This window comes from Grammomys surdaster, unplaced genomic scaffold, assembly GCF_004785775.1.
Source record: "Grammomys surdaster isolate TR1022 unplaced genomic scaffold, NIH_TR_1.0 237, whole genome shotgun sequence".
In the NCBI taxonomy this organism is placed as follows: domain Eukaryota; kingdom Metazoa; phylum Chordata; class Mammalia; order Rodentia; family Muridae; genus Grammomys; species Grammomys surdaster.
In genome coordinates this window covers 1,236,994-1,255,482 of record NW_021604682.1, presented here as the reverse complement: position 1 = coordinate 1,255,482, position 18,489 = coordinate 1,236,994, and the positions used below count along the sequence as shown (strand labels likewise).

The window sequence follows — 18,489 nt, the reverse complement described above, 5'->3', positions numbered from 1 at the left end:
AGCTACCTGATACAGGTGCTGGGTGCTAGCAACCAAAATTGGGTTCTTTGGAAGAGCAACAAGTGATGTTCAATCTTGATCCATCTTTCTGGCCTTAGTTTTAAATTGCTTGTAAACATGTGTACATGTTTTGTTTAGATGTATGTCTATGAGATTCATGTATGCAGTGCTTGAGGAGGCCAGAAGAGGTTATCAGACAGATCCTTTGGAATTGGAGTTTTCAGACAATCATTAGCCATTATATGGGTGCTGGGAACCAAACCTGGGTCCTCTGTAAGAGCAGGAAGTGCCCTTAACCACTGAGCCATCTCCCGCACCCTTCCCCTTCTTTTTTTTTGTGTTATAAGACGAGGTCTTCTCTCTCTCTACTGGCCTTGGTCCTCTGTGAGAGCAGCACATACTCTTGACTGTGCCTTGACCGTGCAGCAGCTGTCTTTCCCAGACCCACCCCACATACCCACCGCTTTTGATACAGGGACTCCCCTGAGCCTGACTGTCTTGGAATTCACTGTGGAGTTGCCAGTGACCCTGATGAGATGTGAGGCTTGACCCCAGGGCTCTGCATGCTGGGCAAGCTCTGTGCACGCTGGGCAAGCTCTGTGCCAGTGGACTTCCATTTCTGATCCCTCATGTCAGTGTTTTTAAGGTATGAAGGATTTCAGAATTCTTAAATAGTAAGTCTAACACCTTCGTTCTCAGTACTGCCCTCCTTCCCTAAGGTCTTGCTCATTGCTCAGCCTAGCCTCAGATCACTGGCTCAATCCTGTGTCAGCCTTCTAGTTGTTAGGGCAACATCTCATTTAGGCTTTGTTCTTGTTGATTTGTTTTATTTGGAGGGAGGGGAGTTGAGGCAGGGTCTTATCACATATCTCTGACTGTCCTAAAACTCATTATGTAGACCAGGCTGGCACCAAATGCAGAAATCCTCCTGTCTCTGCCTCTCCAGTGCTGGGTCATGTGTCACAACACCTGGCTGGCTTCTTTGCTTTTAATGCTGTATTTTCTTAGCTTTAGAGGGCCAAAATGTCTTGATGAGATTAAGAAGTAGAAATGATACAAAGGCCCCACATGTGTTGTCTTCTCTTTAGCTCTCCAGTGAAGAAGCCAAGTCTTCTGAAGATCCACCAGTTTGAGGCAGATCCTTTTGACTCTGGATCTGAAGGCTCCGAGGGCCTTGGTTCTTGCGTGTCATCTCTTAGCGCCCTGATAGGGACTGTGGCTGACACATCTGAGGAGAAGTACCGCCTTCTGGACCAGAGAGACCGCATCATGCGGCAAGGTATGCTGCACAGAGGTTCCCTGGCAGGGTGTCACGAGGCAGTTTCTGGGGAGCCACAGGCTCTACCACCCCTGAGTCTTGGGATTTCTGTGCTGTGCCTGGTGTTACTGTGGCCTGGTCTTCTGGAGATGTGAGCCGTGTTGTGTGTTCCAGTGTGTGATGACTACATGTGTTTCTGTGTGTATGGGAGGACGTAGGGGAGTTAACTGATGACTGGTAGAAAGGAACAGGTTTCTGAAAGGCAGAAGTGAGAGGGGATGCTTCGTTTCAGGCATTGTTCCCCTTCAGAATGTTAAACTCTGAATGAATTACTCTCAAAGAATGTTAAAAGAACATTACAAATACACAGTCCATATGAAAATCCATGGACTCTCTACAGTTTTTTAAAATTTATTTTCATTTCACTTGCATTGGTGTTCTGCCGGCAAGTCTGCCTGTGTACTGGAGTGACAGATGGCTGTGAGCCGCCATGTGTGTTGGGAATGGACGGACTCTGGGTCTTTGCTGGACGGTCTTCTTCTAGTCATACCCTCTAAGACACTCCTCCAGCCCTACAAGGTTTTCTGAATTTTCAGCTGCATGAAGTTTCTTTACAGCTATTAAGTCCATGCTAGCTTTGAACTTATAACTCTCCTCTCTCAACCTCCTGGGATTATACATATCCATCACACCTGGCAGGATTTACTGTTTAAAAGCTGTGAATTATTGTAATAATCACAGAGCTTTCTTAACATAGTAATGAAAACTGCGTCTGTGACTTATAGACTTGGTGATTTCTATGTTTCCAATAAATGGACTGTCTTAGAGTTTCTATTGCGGCCATGAAACACTATGACCAAAAAGGGAGTTGGGAAGGAAAGGGTTTGTTCAGCTCACATTACCAGATCATAGTCCGTCATTGAAGAAGTCAGGGAGGAACTCAAACAGGGCAAGATCCTGGAGGTGGGAGCGAGCTGATGCGGTGGCCATGTAGACATGTTGCTTTCTAGATATAAGCAGAATGCCTCATTCTGCTTATAGAACCCAGGACCACCAGCACAGGGATGGCACGCCCACAGTGGGCTGGGCCCTTCCTTATCAGTCACTAATTAAGATGCACTAACTGTAGGGTCTACAGCTGGGTCTTATGAAGGTGTTTTATTAATTGAGTTTCCCTCTTCTCAGATGACTTTAGTTTGTGTCAAGTTGACATAAGAATATCCAGTATACTTGCTACAAGGAAAACCTGGCTCAGTCACACATACCTACAATCCCAGAACCTGGCACAGTTGTAGCCTAGTGCTCTGGAAGTGGAAGCAGGACAGTCTGGTGTACACAGTGAGCTCCAACATAGCTTGAGTTATGTAGTGGTACCTTGTTCAAAAACCAAAACCAAAACATTCAAATACGCTTGTACTAAGGATTAAAGTTTCTAAAAGTATAACTAAAACATGCGTATGCTGTTTTGAGACATTTTGCTTAAAACCTTTCATTCTGTCAGTAAAAAGAATGGTCTACTTACTGAGGTAACGAGTATTCTCAGTAATGGCGTGACTTCATTATGCAGCTCTGAATGCTCCAATAGAATCCCAGGAGACTGGGATATTTTGACCCCTCCCTGCCCTCAGAGTTTCTCTGTGTAGCCTTGGCTGTTGTAGAATTTGCTCTGTAGACCAGGCTGGCCTTGAACTCACAGAGATCTGCCTGCCTCTGTTTTCTCGACATTTATGTCTGTGTACCACTTGTATGCCTGATGCCAAAGAAGGCCAGATCCCCTTGGACTGGAGTCACACACAGTTGTGAGCTGCCAGCTGGGTACTGGGAATTAAGCCTAGGTCCTCTAGAATAGCAGCTAATGTTCTTACTGGCTGAGCTATCTCTCCAGTTCCTGTCTTCCATCTTGAGTCTGTAGTTAATGTGTTTGATTATTGGAGAGGAGTGGAACCCTGGCCAGGGGCTTTTGTGAGCCAAGATACCCGTTGCCTTGCAGGATGGGCTACAAGGCCTATCTCAGAGGCCTAAGGTTTAAGAAACATTTCTTTTAGTGTGTGACTATTCAGGGGGCAGTGCACAGATGAGACAGGATCTCATAATATTCTAGACTAGCCTGAACTCATTGTGGCCCAGGCTAGCCCCAAGTTTAGGCTCCCCTTTTGCCTCAACCTCCTGAGTGCTGGAATGACAGGCAGATTTTTTTTTTCCTGTTTTATGAAAGTACACTTCGTGAGTTCTTAGTCCTCTTGTGGTGCACGCTTCCTTACCTTTGGCTTGGTGTCATTTAGCTCGGGTGAAGAGGACAGACCTGGACAAAGCAAGGGCATTTGTTGGGACGTGCCCTGACATGTGTCCAGAGAAGGAGCGGTACTTGCGGGAGACCCGGAGCCAGCTGAGCGTGTTTGAAGTTGTCCCAGGGACTGACCAGGTAGAGCTCCGTGCATCCTAAGAATCTCTGCTTTTTTTTCTTGCTGTTTTGATTTTGATTTTTAAAACTGTATTTATTTACTCTGTGAGTACAAATGTGTGTGTGCGTGTGCATGTGTGCCACAAAGAATGTATGTAAACAAGAGTTGCTTCTCTACTTCCGCTGTCTGAAGATTGGACTCAGGTGGTCAAGCCTGGTGTCAAGTGCCCTCACCCACACTGACCTATCTCGCTGGGCTACTATTGTTTTGTTTGTTTCTCGTTTTGGATTTTTGAGACAGGGTCCCTCTATATAGCCCTGGCTGGCCTAGATAACTCACTCTGTGACCAGGCTGGTCTCACACTCAAGAGATCTGCGACCTCTGTTTCTGACCGCTGGGATTGAAGGTGGGCACCACCATCACCCAGCACTGTTTTTGTTTTTGAATTTAGTTTTTTTTTTTCCTTCTTGTAGGTCTTAACTATTAAATGAGTGTCAAAGGGCACGGCCTCCCCTGCACTTGAGTTAGTATGTGTTCTGAGTTGTTTGCCGAGAATTTGCACCTGTCTACATTCTTGTGCCCTTCAGATTTGTCCGGCCCAGGGTCCCCAGCCCAACATGTGTCACCATAGACCCAAGGCTGATCCACAGAGCAGCCAGCAGATAAGCAGGGCCCACATCTCTACACCTGCACACATCTGTTATCCTCTGTGTCCCTGCATCTGCAGCTTTCTTCTGCAGGTGGGAGGTGGCGCCACAGCCCCCCTGGTGGGAAGTTTGCACCTGCTTCTTCAGGCCCACAGGGCCCTGCCCTAACCCTTTCTGGTCCTCACTCCCCATCTCTGGTTTATTTATGGTGTGTTGGTTTAACTTGAGATCTGAACACAGCAGAGATCTTTTCCTGGTGCCTGAAGCCCCTCTATGTGTTCCAGCTGTGCTTTGGGGCCAGCTGATGTGTCTACCTTCCCATTCCTGTGACTCCCTCTTGACGCTTTGTTATATCTGACTCAGGTTTCTTAGCTTTTATTGTCCTTGAACTGTCTCATGTTTAATGGAACATTTTCATTTAAGAATTACATTCTTGTCATCGATCACATGGGGATGTGTGCCTTAGGATTTTACTGCTGTGAACAGACACCATGACCAAGGCAACTCTTATAAGGACCACATTTAATTGGGGCTGGCTTACAGGTTCAGAGGTCCATTATTATCATGGCAGGAAGCATGGCAGTGTCCAGGCAGTCATGGGGCTGGAGAAGGAAAGTTCTACATCTTGAGAGTTCTGCCTTGATCAGAGGGCAGCCAGGAGAAGACTCCCTCTCTAGGCAGCTAGGAGGAGGGTCTCTTCCATCCTGGGCGGAACCTGAGCATAGGAGGCCTCAAAGACCACCTAAGCAGTGCCTCCTCCAGTAAGGCCACGCCTCCTAATAGTGTCACTGCCTATGGCCAAGCCTTCAAACCACCACAATGTGTATGTGATTTCCTCCTGCATTTTAAGGTCCAAATAACTGCCATGAAGCAGTTTGTCTGTACTTCTTGCCCCCAGGTGGACCATGCCGCCGCCGTGAAGGAGTACAGCCGCTCCTCTGCGGATCAGGAGGAGCCCCTGCCACATGAGCTGAGGCCCTCGGCAGTTCTCAGCAGGACCATGGACTACCTCGTGACCCAGATCATGGACCAAAAGGAAGGCAGCCTTCGGGACTGGTATGACTTCGTGTGGAACCGCACACGGGGTATACGGAAGGTATCTGCTCCTCCCCCTTCCCCCCCCCATCAGATGAGTAGAAATGCATGTATATTCACAAAGTGAACTTCTAACTTTTTGTTTTACGCAGATATTTTTATCTGAAACAAAAATATGATTTTATTTGAGCCATTATAAAACTGTATTTGATTGTTTCATTGGGTTAGTTTCAAGTTGAAATGTCACTCAACTCACAAGCCTAAGTTTTTTCTCAAGTTGACTCTTCATGGATCTTGTATGTGTGTGGCTTCTATGTGTGTGCTCAGTGCATGTGTGCATCTGTAATCCTCCCCTCTAACCGTGGACAGGACATCACACAGCAGCACCTCTGTGACCCTCTGACGGTGTCTCTGATCGAGAAGTGTACCCGATTTCACATCCATTGTGCCCACTCTATGTGTGAGGAGCCCATGTCCTCCTTTGATGCCAAGATCAACAATGAGAACATGACCAAGTGTCTGCAGAGTCTGAAGGAGATGTACCAGGACCTGAGGAACAAGGGGGTTTTTTGTGCCAGCGAAGCAGAGTTCCAGGGCTACAATGTCCTGCTCAATCTCAACAAAGGAGACATTTTGAGGTATGTTTTCAGATTCAGAAGTTGGGCTTTGATGTACTGAAGTTCTGTAGTGCAGTTGGCAAGCTGAGTCAGGAGAGACCACTGGGAGCAAGTACTGAGACCAGTGTGCCGTGTACAGTCCAATCCCCCACGTCCATTTCCTGAGAAGGCTCCCTTCAGTGATGTAGGCGGAACTAGGCATGTTAGCCGGGAAGTCCCGTTAGACTTGTTGGCAGTTCAGCTTTCAGACTGCTTTGTCAGTGGCATGTATTAGAAGGAAGACTTAAATGAAATCACAGTAGATCAGTTACTGGAGTGAATGGAGTTGAAATGCAGGCTTGACATTTCAGTAGACCTATAGATGAGAAACTAACACAGAAAGTGATACAGGAATATGCCAAACTCCTTTGGCCTCCTGTGTACATATGTGGGTACATATAAATACAAGTTACGTTTTCTGTTAGGCTGTTTTGCTAAACAGCTGTAAATCAGTTAGCATTACTTTGAAATAATTTTTTGATGATTGATGGCTAAATTTTTTTTAAAACTTGTTCATCATCCTTTTAACTTATCATTTATGTATGTATGTATTTATTTATTTATTTGTTTTGTTGTTTTGAGACAGGGTTTCTGTGTATCGGTAGCTGTCCTTGAACTCATTCTGTAGCTCATGCTGGGATTAAAGGCACATACTACCATGCCAGTTGTTTATCATCTTTTAGGTTTTTTTAGTATTTTAATTGTGTATAGTATGTGTCTGTGAGTAGGTGTGTGCATGTGAATGCAGGGTCCTGTCAGGGCTGGAAGACCATGTCTAATGTCCTGGAGCTGAAGTTGCAGGCGGCTGTGGGCCACCTGACAGGGTGCTGGCAATGTAACTTGTGTCCTTTGCAAGAGAAGGAAGTGTTGTTAACCTTTGAGCCATCCTTCCAGCCCCACAGCTTGTTATCATTTTAAAGAAATACTTTTAAAGCCACAAGTTCAAAGCCATCTTTGTCTACATAGTGAACCTGAATCTCATCTAGGATACAGAAGAGTCTGTCTCAAGTGAATGGATGGATGGGTGTGTGTGTGTTGGGGGGGATTGATGGATGAATGGATGAGTGGGTGTGGGGGAGTGGATGGATGGGTGAGTGGGTGGATAGGTGGATGGATGGGTGGATGGATGGGTAGGTGGATGGATGGATGGTGGGAGGATGGGTGGGTGAGTGGGTGAATGGATGAATGGATGGGTGGACAGATGGACGGATGGATGAAGACCGTAGTGTACCAGCTGAGTGTGAGAATGACAGCTCTGATTACAGAACTTAGACTTCAGTGCTTTGTGTCACCGTTCAGACTGGCTGTCACAGAATTGCTGAACCCTAGTTATTTATCAGATTGAGTAAGCTCAGCTGTCCTGACCCTTTGCCTTCCTAACTTGCAGAGAAGTGCAACAGTTCCACCCTGATGTTAGGAACTCCCCAGAGGTGAACTTCGCTGTCCAGGCTTTTGCTGCGTTGAACAGCAATAATTTTGTGAGATTTTTCAAACTGGTCCAGTCAGCTTCTTACCTGAGTGCGTGCCTGTTACACTGTTACTTTAATCAGGTGAGTAGCCCCTGCTTGCTGGGTCAGAACAGGAGCAGTAGCTACTGTAGTGTTAAAGTGCTTCTCTGTCTGCACTCTTCCCAGTGGGCAGCCAGCTGTCAACTCCTGGGACTGTCACAGCCCAGCAAGGTGTTTCTGCTGTAATCTTGTATGATAGAATACCACGGACCTCCACCAGGAGAGGCCATACAGTGCAAACACGGTTCCGTGGCTCACAGAAATCTTTGGAATGACAGGTTGAGTTCATGAAAGCAAACCCCAAACCACAAATTCTATATTGTACAAAATTCTTCACTTTGAAATCATTAGTATTGATAAAGTTTTTTAGAGAACAGTAACATAGAAAGACACTGGAAAAACGGTTTTGGGGAGAGAGGCTGCTGATGCCAAATTCATCAGTCAGTACCTGAGTTGTGTTTTTCCACCTCGCCCCGCTGTGGCTTGGGACTACAGAGGCCTTCAGAAGAGCACCTGCTCCTCTGTAATGAGAAGTGACCAGCAGACTCTTCCTTCCCCAGCGCTTGCCCTTCCTGTGAACATGCGGCCTCAGTTGGGCCTGGGCGCGTCTGCTTGGCCTCAGCTAACAGGAGAGACTGTCTGGAAGTTATTACAGCCTGCGTTTCTGCACTCACGGGTTTCTTCTCTCTGGTCACACCACGTCCTGTAAATGCTGAATATTAGCACAGTCATATTCTAGGCAAAGAATTCATTTTCAAAAGTTAGATTTCATTTTTTAACTATTTGTTTTTTGAGATTATAATACAGTTTTGTCATTTCTCTCTCCCTTCCCTCCCTCTAAACTCTCGAGTTCCAGTCCTTACTCTTTCGTGGCTTCTTTCTTCATAAATTGGTGTATATGTGTTTATGTATTTGTGCATCTGTCTGTCTGTCTGCACACACACACACACACACACACACACACACACACACACACACTCCTAAATATAAGGACACCATGCTCAGTCTAGATAATGTTACTTGTGTGTACATTTTCGGGGCTGACCGTTTGCTCTGCTCTTCCCTGGGGAAGACTGTTTCTCCCTCTCTCAGCGTTCCTTAGTTGCCCGTTGTTCTCTGTGTAGGGTCGAGGCTTCCTGGGCTCTCCCATGTCTGCATCGGAACGTCTGTTGTTGTCTTTGTTGGACTCATGTCTACACAGCCGTGCTGCGGAGTCTTCATGAATGTGACTTCTGATTCCTGACACAATCTCACGACAAACCTCCTGGTCCTCTGGCTTTCACAGACTTTCCTCCCCATCTCCCACTACGATCCCTGAGCCTTAGGTGTGGGAGTGGGATTGTAGTTGTATTCCTGGGCATTGGGTCCAACAACTCTGCTTTCTGGTTGGTTGTGGTTTTCTAGAATTGTTTCCATCTGTTGCAAAGAGAAGTTTCCTCAATGAGGGTGAGAACTACACAGGAGAAATAGTAAAATGGCAGTGACAGGAAGATCCGTGACTTCACCAGCCCTGGGTAGGTGGCTAGGTTTCCTGTACCAGGAACGATTACCCTCTGAGCAGGCCTTAAGTCTAGTCAGAGAGTTCTTAGTTACTACCAAGCTGTGTGTGTCCCCAACACCCCTGAAAGTGAGGTCGCCTGGGAGTTGTGCATCTCATTCTCCATGTCGTGACAGTTTATGTGTCCTTTCCTTGCTCATTTGCCCATGACAGCAGGGGAAGCCAGGCAGGTTCTCTCACTCTCCAGCTGCAGGCCTGCCCTTCACAGTCCCAACCGTCCAAGCTCTGCTTTCCTCGTGGTCACTTCTGCTTCCTGTCTCCCAAGCATCTTCTCTGCATAATCCAGAGAATCTTAAGTCAAAGTCAGTTGTCTTTCCACTGCTTAAAGGTTTTCAATCCAAATGACGTCTGGTGTTGTCTTGAACATTGTGGCGAGCTTTTCCCAAACTTCTGTTTTTTATACTGTTGCCTTCTCAGGGTAACCACTGAAGCAGATGGTTAGTCATGAAGTTCCTGGTCCACAGCAGTACTGTGTTGTCATGGTGGTTATCTTCAAGCAGCCAAGAAGAGAGAGAATATCTGCTACTTTCTATTTTTCATTTATTTATTTTTTTAAAGACTTATTTATTGCATATGAGTACACTGTCGCTGTGTTCAGACACACCAGAAGAGAGGACATCAGATCCCATTACAGATGGTTGTGAGCCACCATGTGGTTGCTGGGAATTGAACTCTGGACCTCTGGAAGAGCAGTCAGTGCTCTTAACCACCAAGCTGTCTCTCCAGCCCAAACTTGGATTTTTTTAAAGAAGGCCTTTCCACTGGCATTGGCCACCGTGGCCCTGAATCCTAGGCCCCTTCTCCTTGCTCTTTCAGCCCAGCTCCAGCTGCCACAGTGCCTTCCTGTTTGATCTCTCTCAGTGCTCATATTCCTCAGACTTCTTTCTTCTTTGGTGTACATAATTTCTATCCAGTGGTCTTTACATATCTTTGCTCTAGCTAGTGTGGACATGGGGGCCTTGTTGGTTCTGTTTGCCTTGTACTCTGAGCATTGAGGATACAGCCGGGCACTTAGCTCTCTTGAGGAGTGTTGTTGGCAACTAATGGCCACTGGGAGAAAACAGATAGCACAGGCACCCAGAGGCCCCAAAACCTAAACAGACTTCATTAGGATTTTCCTGTTTTCTTTGGTTGTCTTGTTAGTTTTTGTTACACTGCTGTGAACCCGTTTCGTTTTCATACCTAATTTAATGTCTTACATTTTCTTCTGCATTCTGTAGATTTCCCAAGTTTCATTACCTCAGCTACTTTTGGGTCAGGGGATGCCGGACACTTGGTTTTCATGCCCTTCCCTTGGTAGATGCATTCTAGTTTTTCTTATAAGTAAAACTTCCCGTACCATCTTTTTCTCTGGGACAGTTTTCACAGTATTCTTTCATGAGTGTCTGAGTGTCTGTAAGCCCGGGTTCCTGATGGGTTGACAGCTTGCACAGTGTGGCTGGCTGTCTCTGGTTCCTCTTTGAGCTTGCATTGACACGGCTCTTTCAGATCCGTAAGGATGCCCTCCGGGCACTCAATGTTGCATACACTGTAAGCACACAGCGCTCTACGGGCTTCCCCCTGGATGGCGTCGTCCGCATGCTGTTGTTCAAAGATTGCGAAGAGGCAACAAACTTCCTCAATTACCATGGCCTCACTGTAGCTGATGGGTAAGCTCTGAGCCTGTCCCTGTGGCCTTCCCTCTTCTCTGCCCCCTCCCCCTTTTCCTTTTTACTTTTCTGATCAAGGTCTGCTTGCTGGGCTCTTCTGTGTGTTGCTTTTTTGCTGTGAAACTAAGGCTATTCCCAACAGACATGACCGAGTCCACTATGGGGCCGGACCAAGTTCACTTTTTTGTTTGAGATAGGGTCTCCCTGTGTAGACCAGGCTGGCCTCACTCAGACTCACAGAGATCCATCTACCCATGCCTAAGTAGCAGAATTAAAGGTGTGCACAACCAGGTATTTGGGACTAAAAAGCCAGACCAAGTTCCTTCTTATTCCTAAGTCATTGTTTCATCAGTTACCAGAGAACCTAAAGATTACGACTTTTCTATCTTGTTCTTTGAAGATTGCCTTTGTTCCCCCATGTTTGGTCCCTGCACACCCGATAGCAGAGTTGGGGAGACCAGTAGGCCATGTCCGTGTGTGCTGTCCCTGTAGTCAGGGTGAGACTGCCAATACTCACAGACTGTTCTCCCAACAGCTGGCACCCTCTGTCTGCTTCCTCAGCCCACCCGCAGCTCTTCCTTCTAGCTCTATCTTCAGGGAAGTGCTGTGGCTTTGAATGAGTGGGCCACCAGCATTGAAAGAGGAGCACAGTGGTTTGTGTCATTTGGTGCATGGCTGGTAGTGCCCTGGGTTATGATTCCCTGAGACTGTAAGCTTTCTCGTCTCATACCTGTCCAGTCTTGCTTTGATCAAGGATCCAGTGGTTGGGTGTGAGGAAGCATAGCTGTCTTCTTTCCCTGCTGACTCCTCTCTGCGTCCTTGTGCTCTGGATAGCTGTGTTGAGCTGAATCGGTCAGCATTCTTGGAACCAGAGGGACTGTTCAAGGCCAGGAAGTCAGTGTTTATTGGCCGGAAGCTGACGGTGTCAGTTGGAGAAGTTGTGAATGGAGGGCCACTGCCTCCTGTTCCTCGCCATACACCCGTGTGCAGCTTTAACTCCCAGAATAAGTACGTTGGAGAGAGCCTGACCACAGAGCTGCCCATCAGCACTCAGAGAGCTGCTGGGGACTCGGCAGGTGAGTCAACTTGTGCGGCTTTTCCCTCTTAGAAGCATCCCTGTCACCTGAAGATTCTGTCTTGGCCAGATGCTTAAATATCTCTTACTTCGCCTGGCTTTGGAGTTTTGAAGCCCTTGTTAGAGGTTGGGATAGTACGATGCAGTTTCCACACAAAGCATCTGTCCTCCTGTCCACCGTGTCCCTTTAGATGGTTGTCAGAATAGCTCGGAGTCCTTTTGTAGAGATTGTAGTTATAGGCTCAGCTAACAAGTGTCTTCAGCACCTGTGTTTCTTTCTAGGTGGTGGCAGAGGAGAGGCGTATGAGACGGAGGTGGACGTGCCGCCATCGGCAGTTCTCCAACAGCCTCCTCCTGCATCCTCAGCCACACCAGTGCTTCACGTCCAACCACTGACCTCAGCCGTGGCACCCAGCCTTTTCCAGTCCTCCACGCAGCCTGAGGTGCTGCTTCCAAAGCCTGCTCCTGTGTACTCTGATTCGGTAGGGATCTTGCATGGTAAAGCTTCCTGATGTCTGTAAATATTCTGTGTAAGGGCACTGTGTTGCTTGGTCTCATTAGTCAGGAGCCAGAGTCAGGCGAGTAAGGGAGAGAGGATGGACCTACTCAGCGTCATAGCCTCAGGTGGCTGAGGTAGGGCCACTGTCGTCAGGGTAGCTACAGGGGCCCATCTTCATCATAGCAGTCAGAGCTAGACTTGAATGGTTCCTCCCATAATACCAAGCTGAACCCTGCATGTCTGTTCTGACTGAAGTCGGTACCTGCTCATGTGCAACACCCAGCAAACGGGCTGGCCAGTGTGGTGGGGTCACAACACTGCTTTGTACCTGTAGACAGAGGGTGGCTTTTGTTTTGAGCAGATCTTGTTTGTTGCACAAGTAGGGACTTGATTGTGTCTCACTGGCCTCTCAGGCAGATGCTGGGCAGTGTCCCTACTGGAGGGTCAGAGGGTCTAGAGGGAAAGCCTAAGGGTCACAGGAATTGAGGATCTTAGTGTGACCCAAAATGATGGATAAAGGTGCTGTAGGCACCACCTACAGGGCAGTTCTCAGCAGGCTTGCCCTAACCCTCATGGAAGGCACCTTTCTGTTGTTCAGAGGTCTTCCTGAAGAGCTGCACAGACCCTGCACTAAGGTCCCTGTGCTTTGCTGAGAATCACAAATGTCACTAAGCAGTCTTACCCCAAGATGTCTGCCTTGGCAGACTACCTGGTGTGACCCCATGCTGGTCTCTCCTTAGGACCTGGTACAGGTGGTGGACGAGCTCATCCAGGAGGCTCTGCAAGTGGACTGTGAGGAAGTCAGCTCTGCTGGGGCAGCCTACGTAGCTGCAGCTTTGGGGTGAGTGGCAGCTAACATGCCAGCCTTTCTTGCTTGGCTGATACTTGCTTTCTGGGCACAATCATGTCCTTCCTAATAAGGCTGTTCTCACTTATCAGCTAGTCCCAGTTGTAGGTGGTTAAGATCCAGAGAGACAGTTTCAGGGCCTTTGCACCTCTCCGAGGCCTAAGTGTTTCCTCTGGTCTCTAGGGAGGTGCAGTTTCTCCTGTTTCTCCTGTTTCTGACCTTTAGTTCTTATGAGTATGTAATTTCTGTTTGTGACCACTTTTTAAAATGTTTCAAATTTTACTTATTTTATTGTTTATTTTATGTGTTGAAGGGTTTTGCTTGCAGATATGTGTGTATCTCAAGCATACCTGGTACCAGCAGAGGGCAGAAGAAGGCATCAGCTTCCCTGAAACTGAAGTTACAAATGGTTGTGAGGTGTCCTGTGGGTACTGAGAATTGAACTCAGGTCCTCTGGAATACTCAGTGCTCCTAACTGCTGAGCCATCTCGCCAGTCGTAGCCTTTTATTTGTTAATTTTTGGTAGTTGGGAATTGCTTTTGAAACGGTCACTGTGTAGACCACGCTGGCCTCCAGCTCACTGAGATCAGCTTGCTTCTGCTCCCCCTAGTGCTGGGACTGAAGCTCTATTTCACTGTCCCCAGCCTCCTGATAGCCTTCTGAACTCCCCTAGCCTCCTGAACACCAGGACTGCAGGAGTGCACTGCCACGTCTGTTTGTTCGTCTGTCTATCTGTGCAGGAGTGGTGTTTCTTCTCTCCCCCATTCTCTGTGACAGGAAATGGCACCTCACTAAAGTCGTGACTTGTATTTCCCCAATGGCTGCTGGTGCTGCTCCTTTTCCATGTCCTTTGTGCATGTGTGTGTACTTCCCCTGGAACTGTAGAGAAGTTGTTTGCCTTCTGCTTGAGCTGTTATGACTTGTAGAAGCTTCTTTCTATTCTGCATGTTAATGAGACACAAAATGTGTGTGTGTTTTCTCTCATTCTCTGCGTTGTCTTTTTTTTTTTCTTTTTTCTATTTTAGCCTCTATCCCCCAAGAGCAGAGACAATAGGCAGGTAGCACCATGCCTGACGTTTGCGTTGCTGAGGCCTGAGCCCATGTTAGGCATGTTAGACAGAAAAGCACTTTACCAACTGAGCTACACTCTGGCCCGACCTATCTCCTCACTTCTGTAGTGTCTCTAATGCATAGACCAGTCACGTGGTCTCATCTTTGTACTTTCTCTTTTGTACCTGCGCTTTTAGGGTCTTACCTAAGAAATTGCTGCCAAATCCAATGTCATGAAAATATTTGCGTTTTCTTCTACCAGTTTGAGAGCCTAGGTTTTTTTTTCTTTGTTTTCTGTTTGTTTAGACTGCATCTCAGTTTGGAGCCCTGGCTTGCCTGAACTCAGGATGTAGACCAGGCTGTCCTGGGGATGTTCAGATGACTGACAGGGCCTGGGGTTGTAGCTCAGATTGTTTGTGTCCTTAGTTTAACCTATTAGGAATTCTCTCTCATTCCTGAATCTAAGCACTATGACTTATGAAACTAGTTTACCATTTCATTTACAAAAATAAGATTATTTACGATAAGAGATATAATAAACCCACTCCTATATTTTTTACTTGGTTTTTAAACTTGATTACTCTTTGAATCCCATTGTAAATTACATCTTTTGAGGTATATAATTTCAAAAGTCACAGAATCATCATATATGTGTGTGTGTGTGTTTGTGTGTGTGTGTATATATGTATATATATATACACACATATATAGTATATACTGTATATGTGTATAATAAGACAATTGCAGCTTTGTGAGGTAGTAAATATAGTTATATTTCTTTATTGTAGATGCTTCTTTTTCAAAGAACTTTAATTTTATTTATTATTAACTATTATTATTATTATTCAGATTACCGTGCTAGCACAGCATGACAAGCCTTACTGCTGAGACCTCTTGCCTGCCTGTGATTGGTTTGCATGTGTTGAGCTCTCTGCGGTCCAGAACAAATGTCACGTGGCAAGAGGGACTGGCTCGCTGTTCCCTGGGTTTGAATGCCATCTGCTCTGTTTTGTTCAGCGTTTCCAATGCTGCTGTGGAGGAACTGATTACAGCTGCAACCACAGGCATTCTGAGGCACGTCGCAGCTGAGGAAGTATCCATGGAAAGGCAGAGACTGGAGGAAGAGAAGCGACGGGCCGAAGAGGAAAGGTATGTCTTATTCCTATAGACTGGCATGGAGGTCAGTTTTTGCCAGCCCTGACCCCTGACCTCTGATCTCTGATACCCCTCCTGCCATTTGATCCTGTTGGGCCATTCACCACCCTCATGATAGGACTAAGTGTGTGTGTGTGTGTGTGTGTGTGTGTGTGTGTGTGTGTGTGTGTATCTGTGTGGTGGGTGGTGGGTGGTACATTGATATGAGTGCAGGTTTCTGTGGAGGGCTGAAGAGGGTGTTAGGTCCCTGGAGCAGTGAGTACAGGCAGCTGTGAGCAGTGCCATGTGGGTACTGGGAACTGCACCTGCAAGAACACATGCGTTCTTAACCACCGAACCATTTCTCCGGCCCACGTCTCTTTTATTATTCTTAAGTATTATCTTTGTGCTTTTTGCCCCGTTTACTCCTAGGTTGAAGCAAGAGAGAGAACTGATGTTAACTCAGCTGAGCGAGGGCCTGGCTGCAGAGCTGACGGAACTCATGGTGACAGAGTGTGTGTGGGAAACCTGCTCTCAGGAGTTTAAGTGAGTGAAGTACTGTGTCCCCCTGGCTTTCCTGTAGACAGGCAGGTCTTGGCCTCAGGCACGCAGAGCTCCATCTGCCTTGCTTCCCGAGTACTGCCATTAAAGGCTTTGAGCCAGCCAGATGTAACGTGCCGTTCTAGGGAGGCCCTCTGAGCCAGTCTCCGTAGCAGGAGGCCTGAGATGTGTCTGCTTGCAGATTTACCAGAGAACCCTTCTATAGCAGGCCAGATGCCATTGTTCTTGAAGTAAGGGAGCCTTTCTAAAACTTGTGTGTGTGAGGCTTCCTTGGCCTTCTCACTGGAGAGCTTTAGGCGTTTTGCTGTTGAGCTTCAGGAAGGGAAGTGTGCGGTTGTGAAGGAAAGCCTGTCCATGTGCCTATGTTCTGCTGATCGCAGGAAGCTGGTGGGACACAGTGCAGGTCCCAGCTCCTGCCACGGAGGCAGTGTGCTCTCAGTCGATGCTCTTTCTGTTCCTTTAGTTGGGAGCCTGTCTCTCTAATTGCTAAAAGGAAGAGATCCCACAGAATGATGGCAGATGTCGTTCTCTGAGGCAGGGTCTGTTAACGACATTTCACAGATTTTGTAGCCCACAGTGGCCTCGCACTTACTGCATAGCTCATGTTGGTCTTGAACTCGGGTTATTCTCCTAGGTCATCCTCCCATGGACAGATTGATTTAGTATATCCTTTATTTTCTTTTGTTTTCTGAGACAAAGTCTCACTATGTAGTCTTGGCTGGCCTTGAACTCACTTTTAGACCGGGGTAGTCTCAAACTGAGAGAAAGCCACTTGCCTATGCCTCCTGAGTGTTGTAATTAAAGGTGTGTGCCACCGTGCCAAGCCAGTGAGCTTATTTTTATTGTTATTTTTATTTTTTTGAAGGAGAGGGAAGTTTATGCCCTCCCCTTTTTAAGGATTTATTTATTTATTTAATGCATATGAGTACACTGTCACTGTCTTCAGACACACCAGAAAAAGGCATCAGATCCCATTACAGATGGTTGTGAGCCACCATGTGGGTGCTGGGAATTGAACTCAGGACCTCTGGAAGAATAGTCTGTGCTCTATCATTTCTCCAGCCCCAAGAATTTATTTTTAATCCCAAATAAAAACCCAGGGCGTGATGACTAGTGAGGTAAGTGCCGAGAGCTCTGGGGATCTTAGTGTTTGGCTCAGTCTGGAATGTGTCTGGCACCCGCAAAGGTGAGTTACTGGGAATGGGTCTCCTCTGTTTATGGTTACTTCCGTTTTAACTCCGTAGTTGTTCTGCTGCCTTGTTTAGTAGAATTCCTTTATTTAAAAGTTTCTTTTCTGGGATCAGAGAGATGGCTCAGTGGTTCAGACTGCTTGCTCTTCTTCCCGAGATCCCGAGTTCAGTTCCTAGTACCTACCTCGGGTGCTCAAAGTCACGAGCGACACCACCTCCAGAGACTCTGGTGCCCTTTTCTGGCCTCACAGGCTCCCAAACACACATGGCATACACACATGTGTTACATAACAATGTTTCTCTTTGTATCTGGGAACAGCTGGGCATGCCTGTCATCCCAGTCAGTACTTGTAGGACTGAGGGAGGAGAACCGGTCTTAGGCCACCTCAGGCTACAAAGCAAATTTTGGATCAGCTAGGATTAACTAGTGAGAATCTCTATGAAAAAGAGAAAAGTCTGAGATCCTGATTTGAGGGTAACCATGATCTGACCAGGAGAAGCCATTCATAATGGCCACTAGTGTTTCTCAAAATGTGTGGAAGGTACTTCTGATTCTAGGTAGTACATATTGCTGGTGAGACTTTGGAGTTATCTAAGCGGTCATTTAAAAATAAAAATTCGAAGGCACTTGTTGCCAAGCTTAATGACCTGGATTCAGTCTCCAGAACCCACCTCATGGAGTAAGAGAAGTGACTTTCCGACATTGTCCTGTAACCTCCACATGTCCCCATGGTGCACTGAAGCCCCTGCCTACTGAATAGAGTAAATTTTATGTGTGTAGGCGTTGGGTGTGGGCTCCTGGTTTGTTAGGTTCAGCTGCTGTGCTCAAGTGGTGCTCTCACCTCAGGTTCCTGGGCGTTAGGAAGTTAGCGCAGGCTCCCACTCCTTTGTGAGTTAAAGCTTTCTCTCCGGGTCGTTACAGTGGCCTGCTTGGACTTGATCTGGTGCCCGTGTGGCCTTTCCTCTTACCTTCCCAGGTGTGCTGCTTTTAAGTAAAAGTAAAGTCTTGACCTTTCTCTCACAGCGGAGACGTTATGTATGTTATTATTCCATATGAAGTCAGACTGCAGCTTTTTCTAGGGTGGGTGCAGCAGTGAGGACCAGGGCCTTACACTGCAAGGCAGACACCGAAGCAGCTTGGACAGGCAGGGTTCACTTGGCGTACACTGCTCTATCCCAGCTCATCACTGCAGGAAGTCAGGGCAGGAACTCAGGCAGGAACCTGGAGGCAGGAGCGAAGCAGAGGCCATGGCTCCTTTGTCCTTGTTTGATCAGTTTCCTTTCTTATACCCCAGGACTGCTCGCACCGTAGCCCACAGCCCCATTTGGCTAGCCCCTTTCACATCACCCATGAATCAAGAAAGTGCCTTACAGACTTGCCTATTAGCAATCAGATGGAGGCATTGTCTCAACTGAGGTT

General features: G+C 47.1%; 1 protein-coding gene across 1 annotated transcript in view; it reads left to right on the top strand.

Annotated features, from left to right (window-relative positions):
• Mcm3ap (minichromosome maintenance complex component 3 associated protein) overlaps positions 1-18,489 on the top strand; it is a 46,301-nt gene that overhangs the window by 8,396 nt on the left and 19,416 nt on the right. Inside the window, exons 6-16 of the mRNA XM_028773916.1 lie at positions 1,089-1,279; positions 3,541-3,680; positions 5,206-5,403; positions 5,712-5,980; positions 7,386-7,548; positions 10,553-10,713; positions 11,548-11,789; positions 12,071-12,270; positions 13,028-13,128; positions 15,202-15,333; positions 15,751-15,864. Coding sequence (XP_028629749.1) covers positions 1,089-1,279; positions 3,541-3,680; positions 5,206-5,403; positions 5,712-5,980; positions 7,386-7,548; positions 10,553-10,713; positions 11,548-11,789; positions 12,071-12,270; positions 13,028-13,128; positions 15,202-15,333; positions 15,751-15,864 — 1,911 coding nt within the window. The remainder of the gene's footprint in view (positions 1-1,088; positions 1,280-3,540; positions 3,681-5,205; positions 5,404-5,711; positions 5,981-7,385; positions 7,549-10,552; positions 10,714-11,547; positions 11,790-12,070; positions 12,271-13,027; positions 13,129-15,201; positions 15,334-15,750; positions 15,865-18,489) is intronic.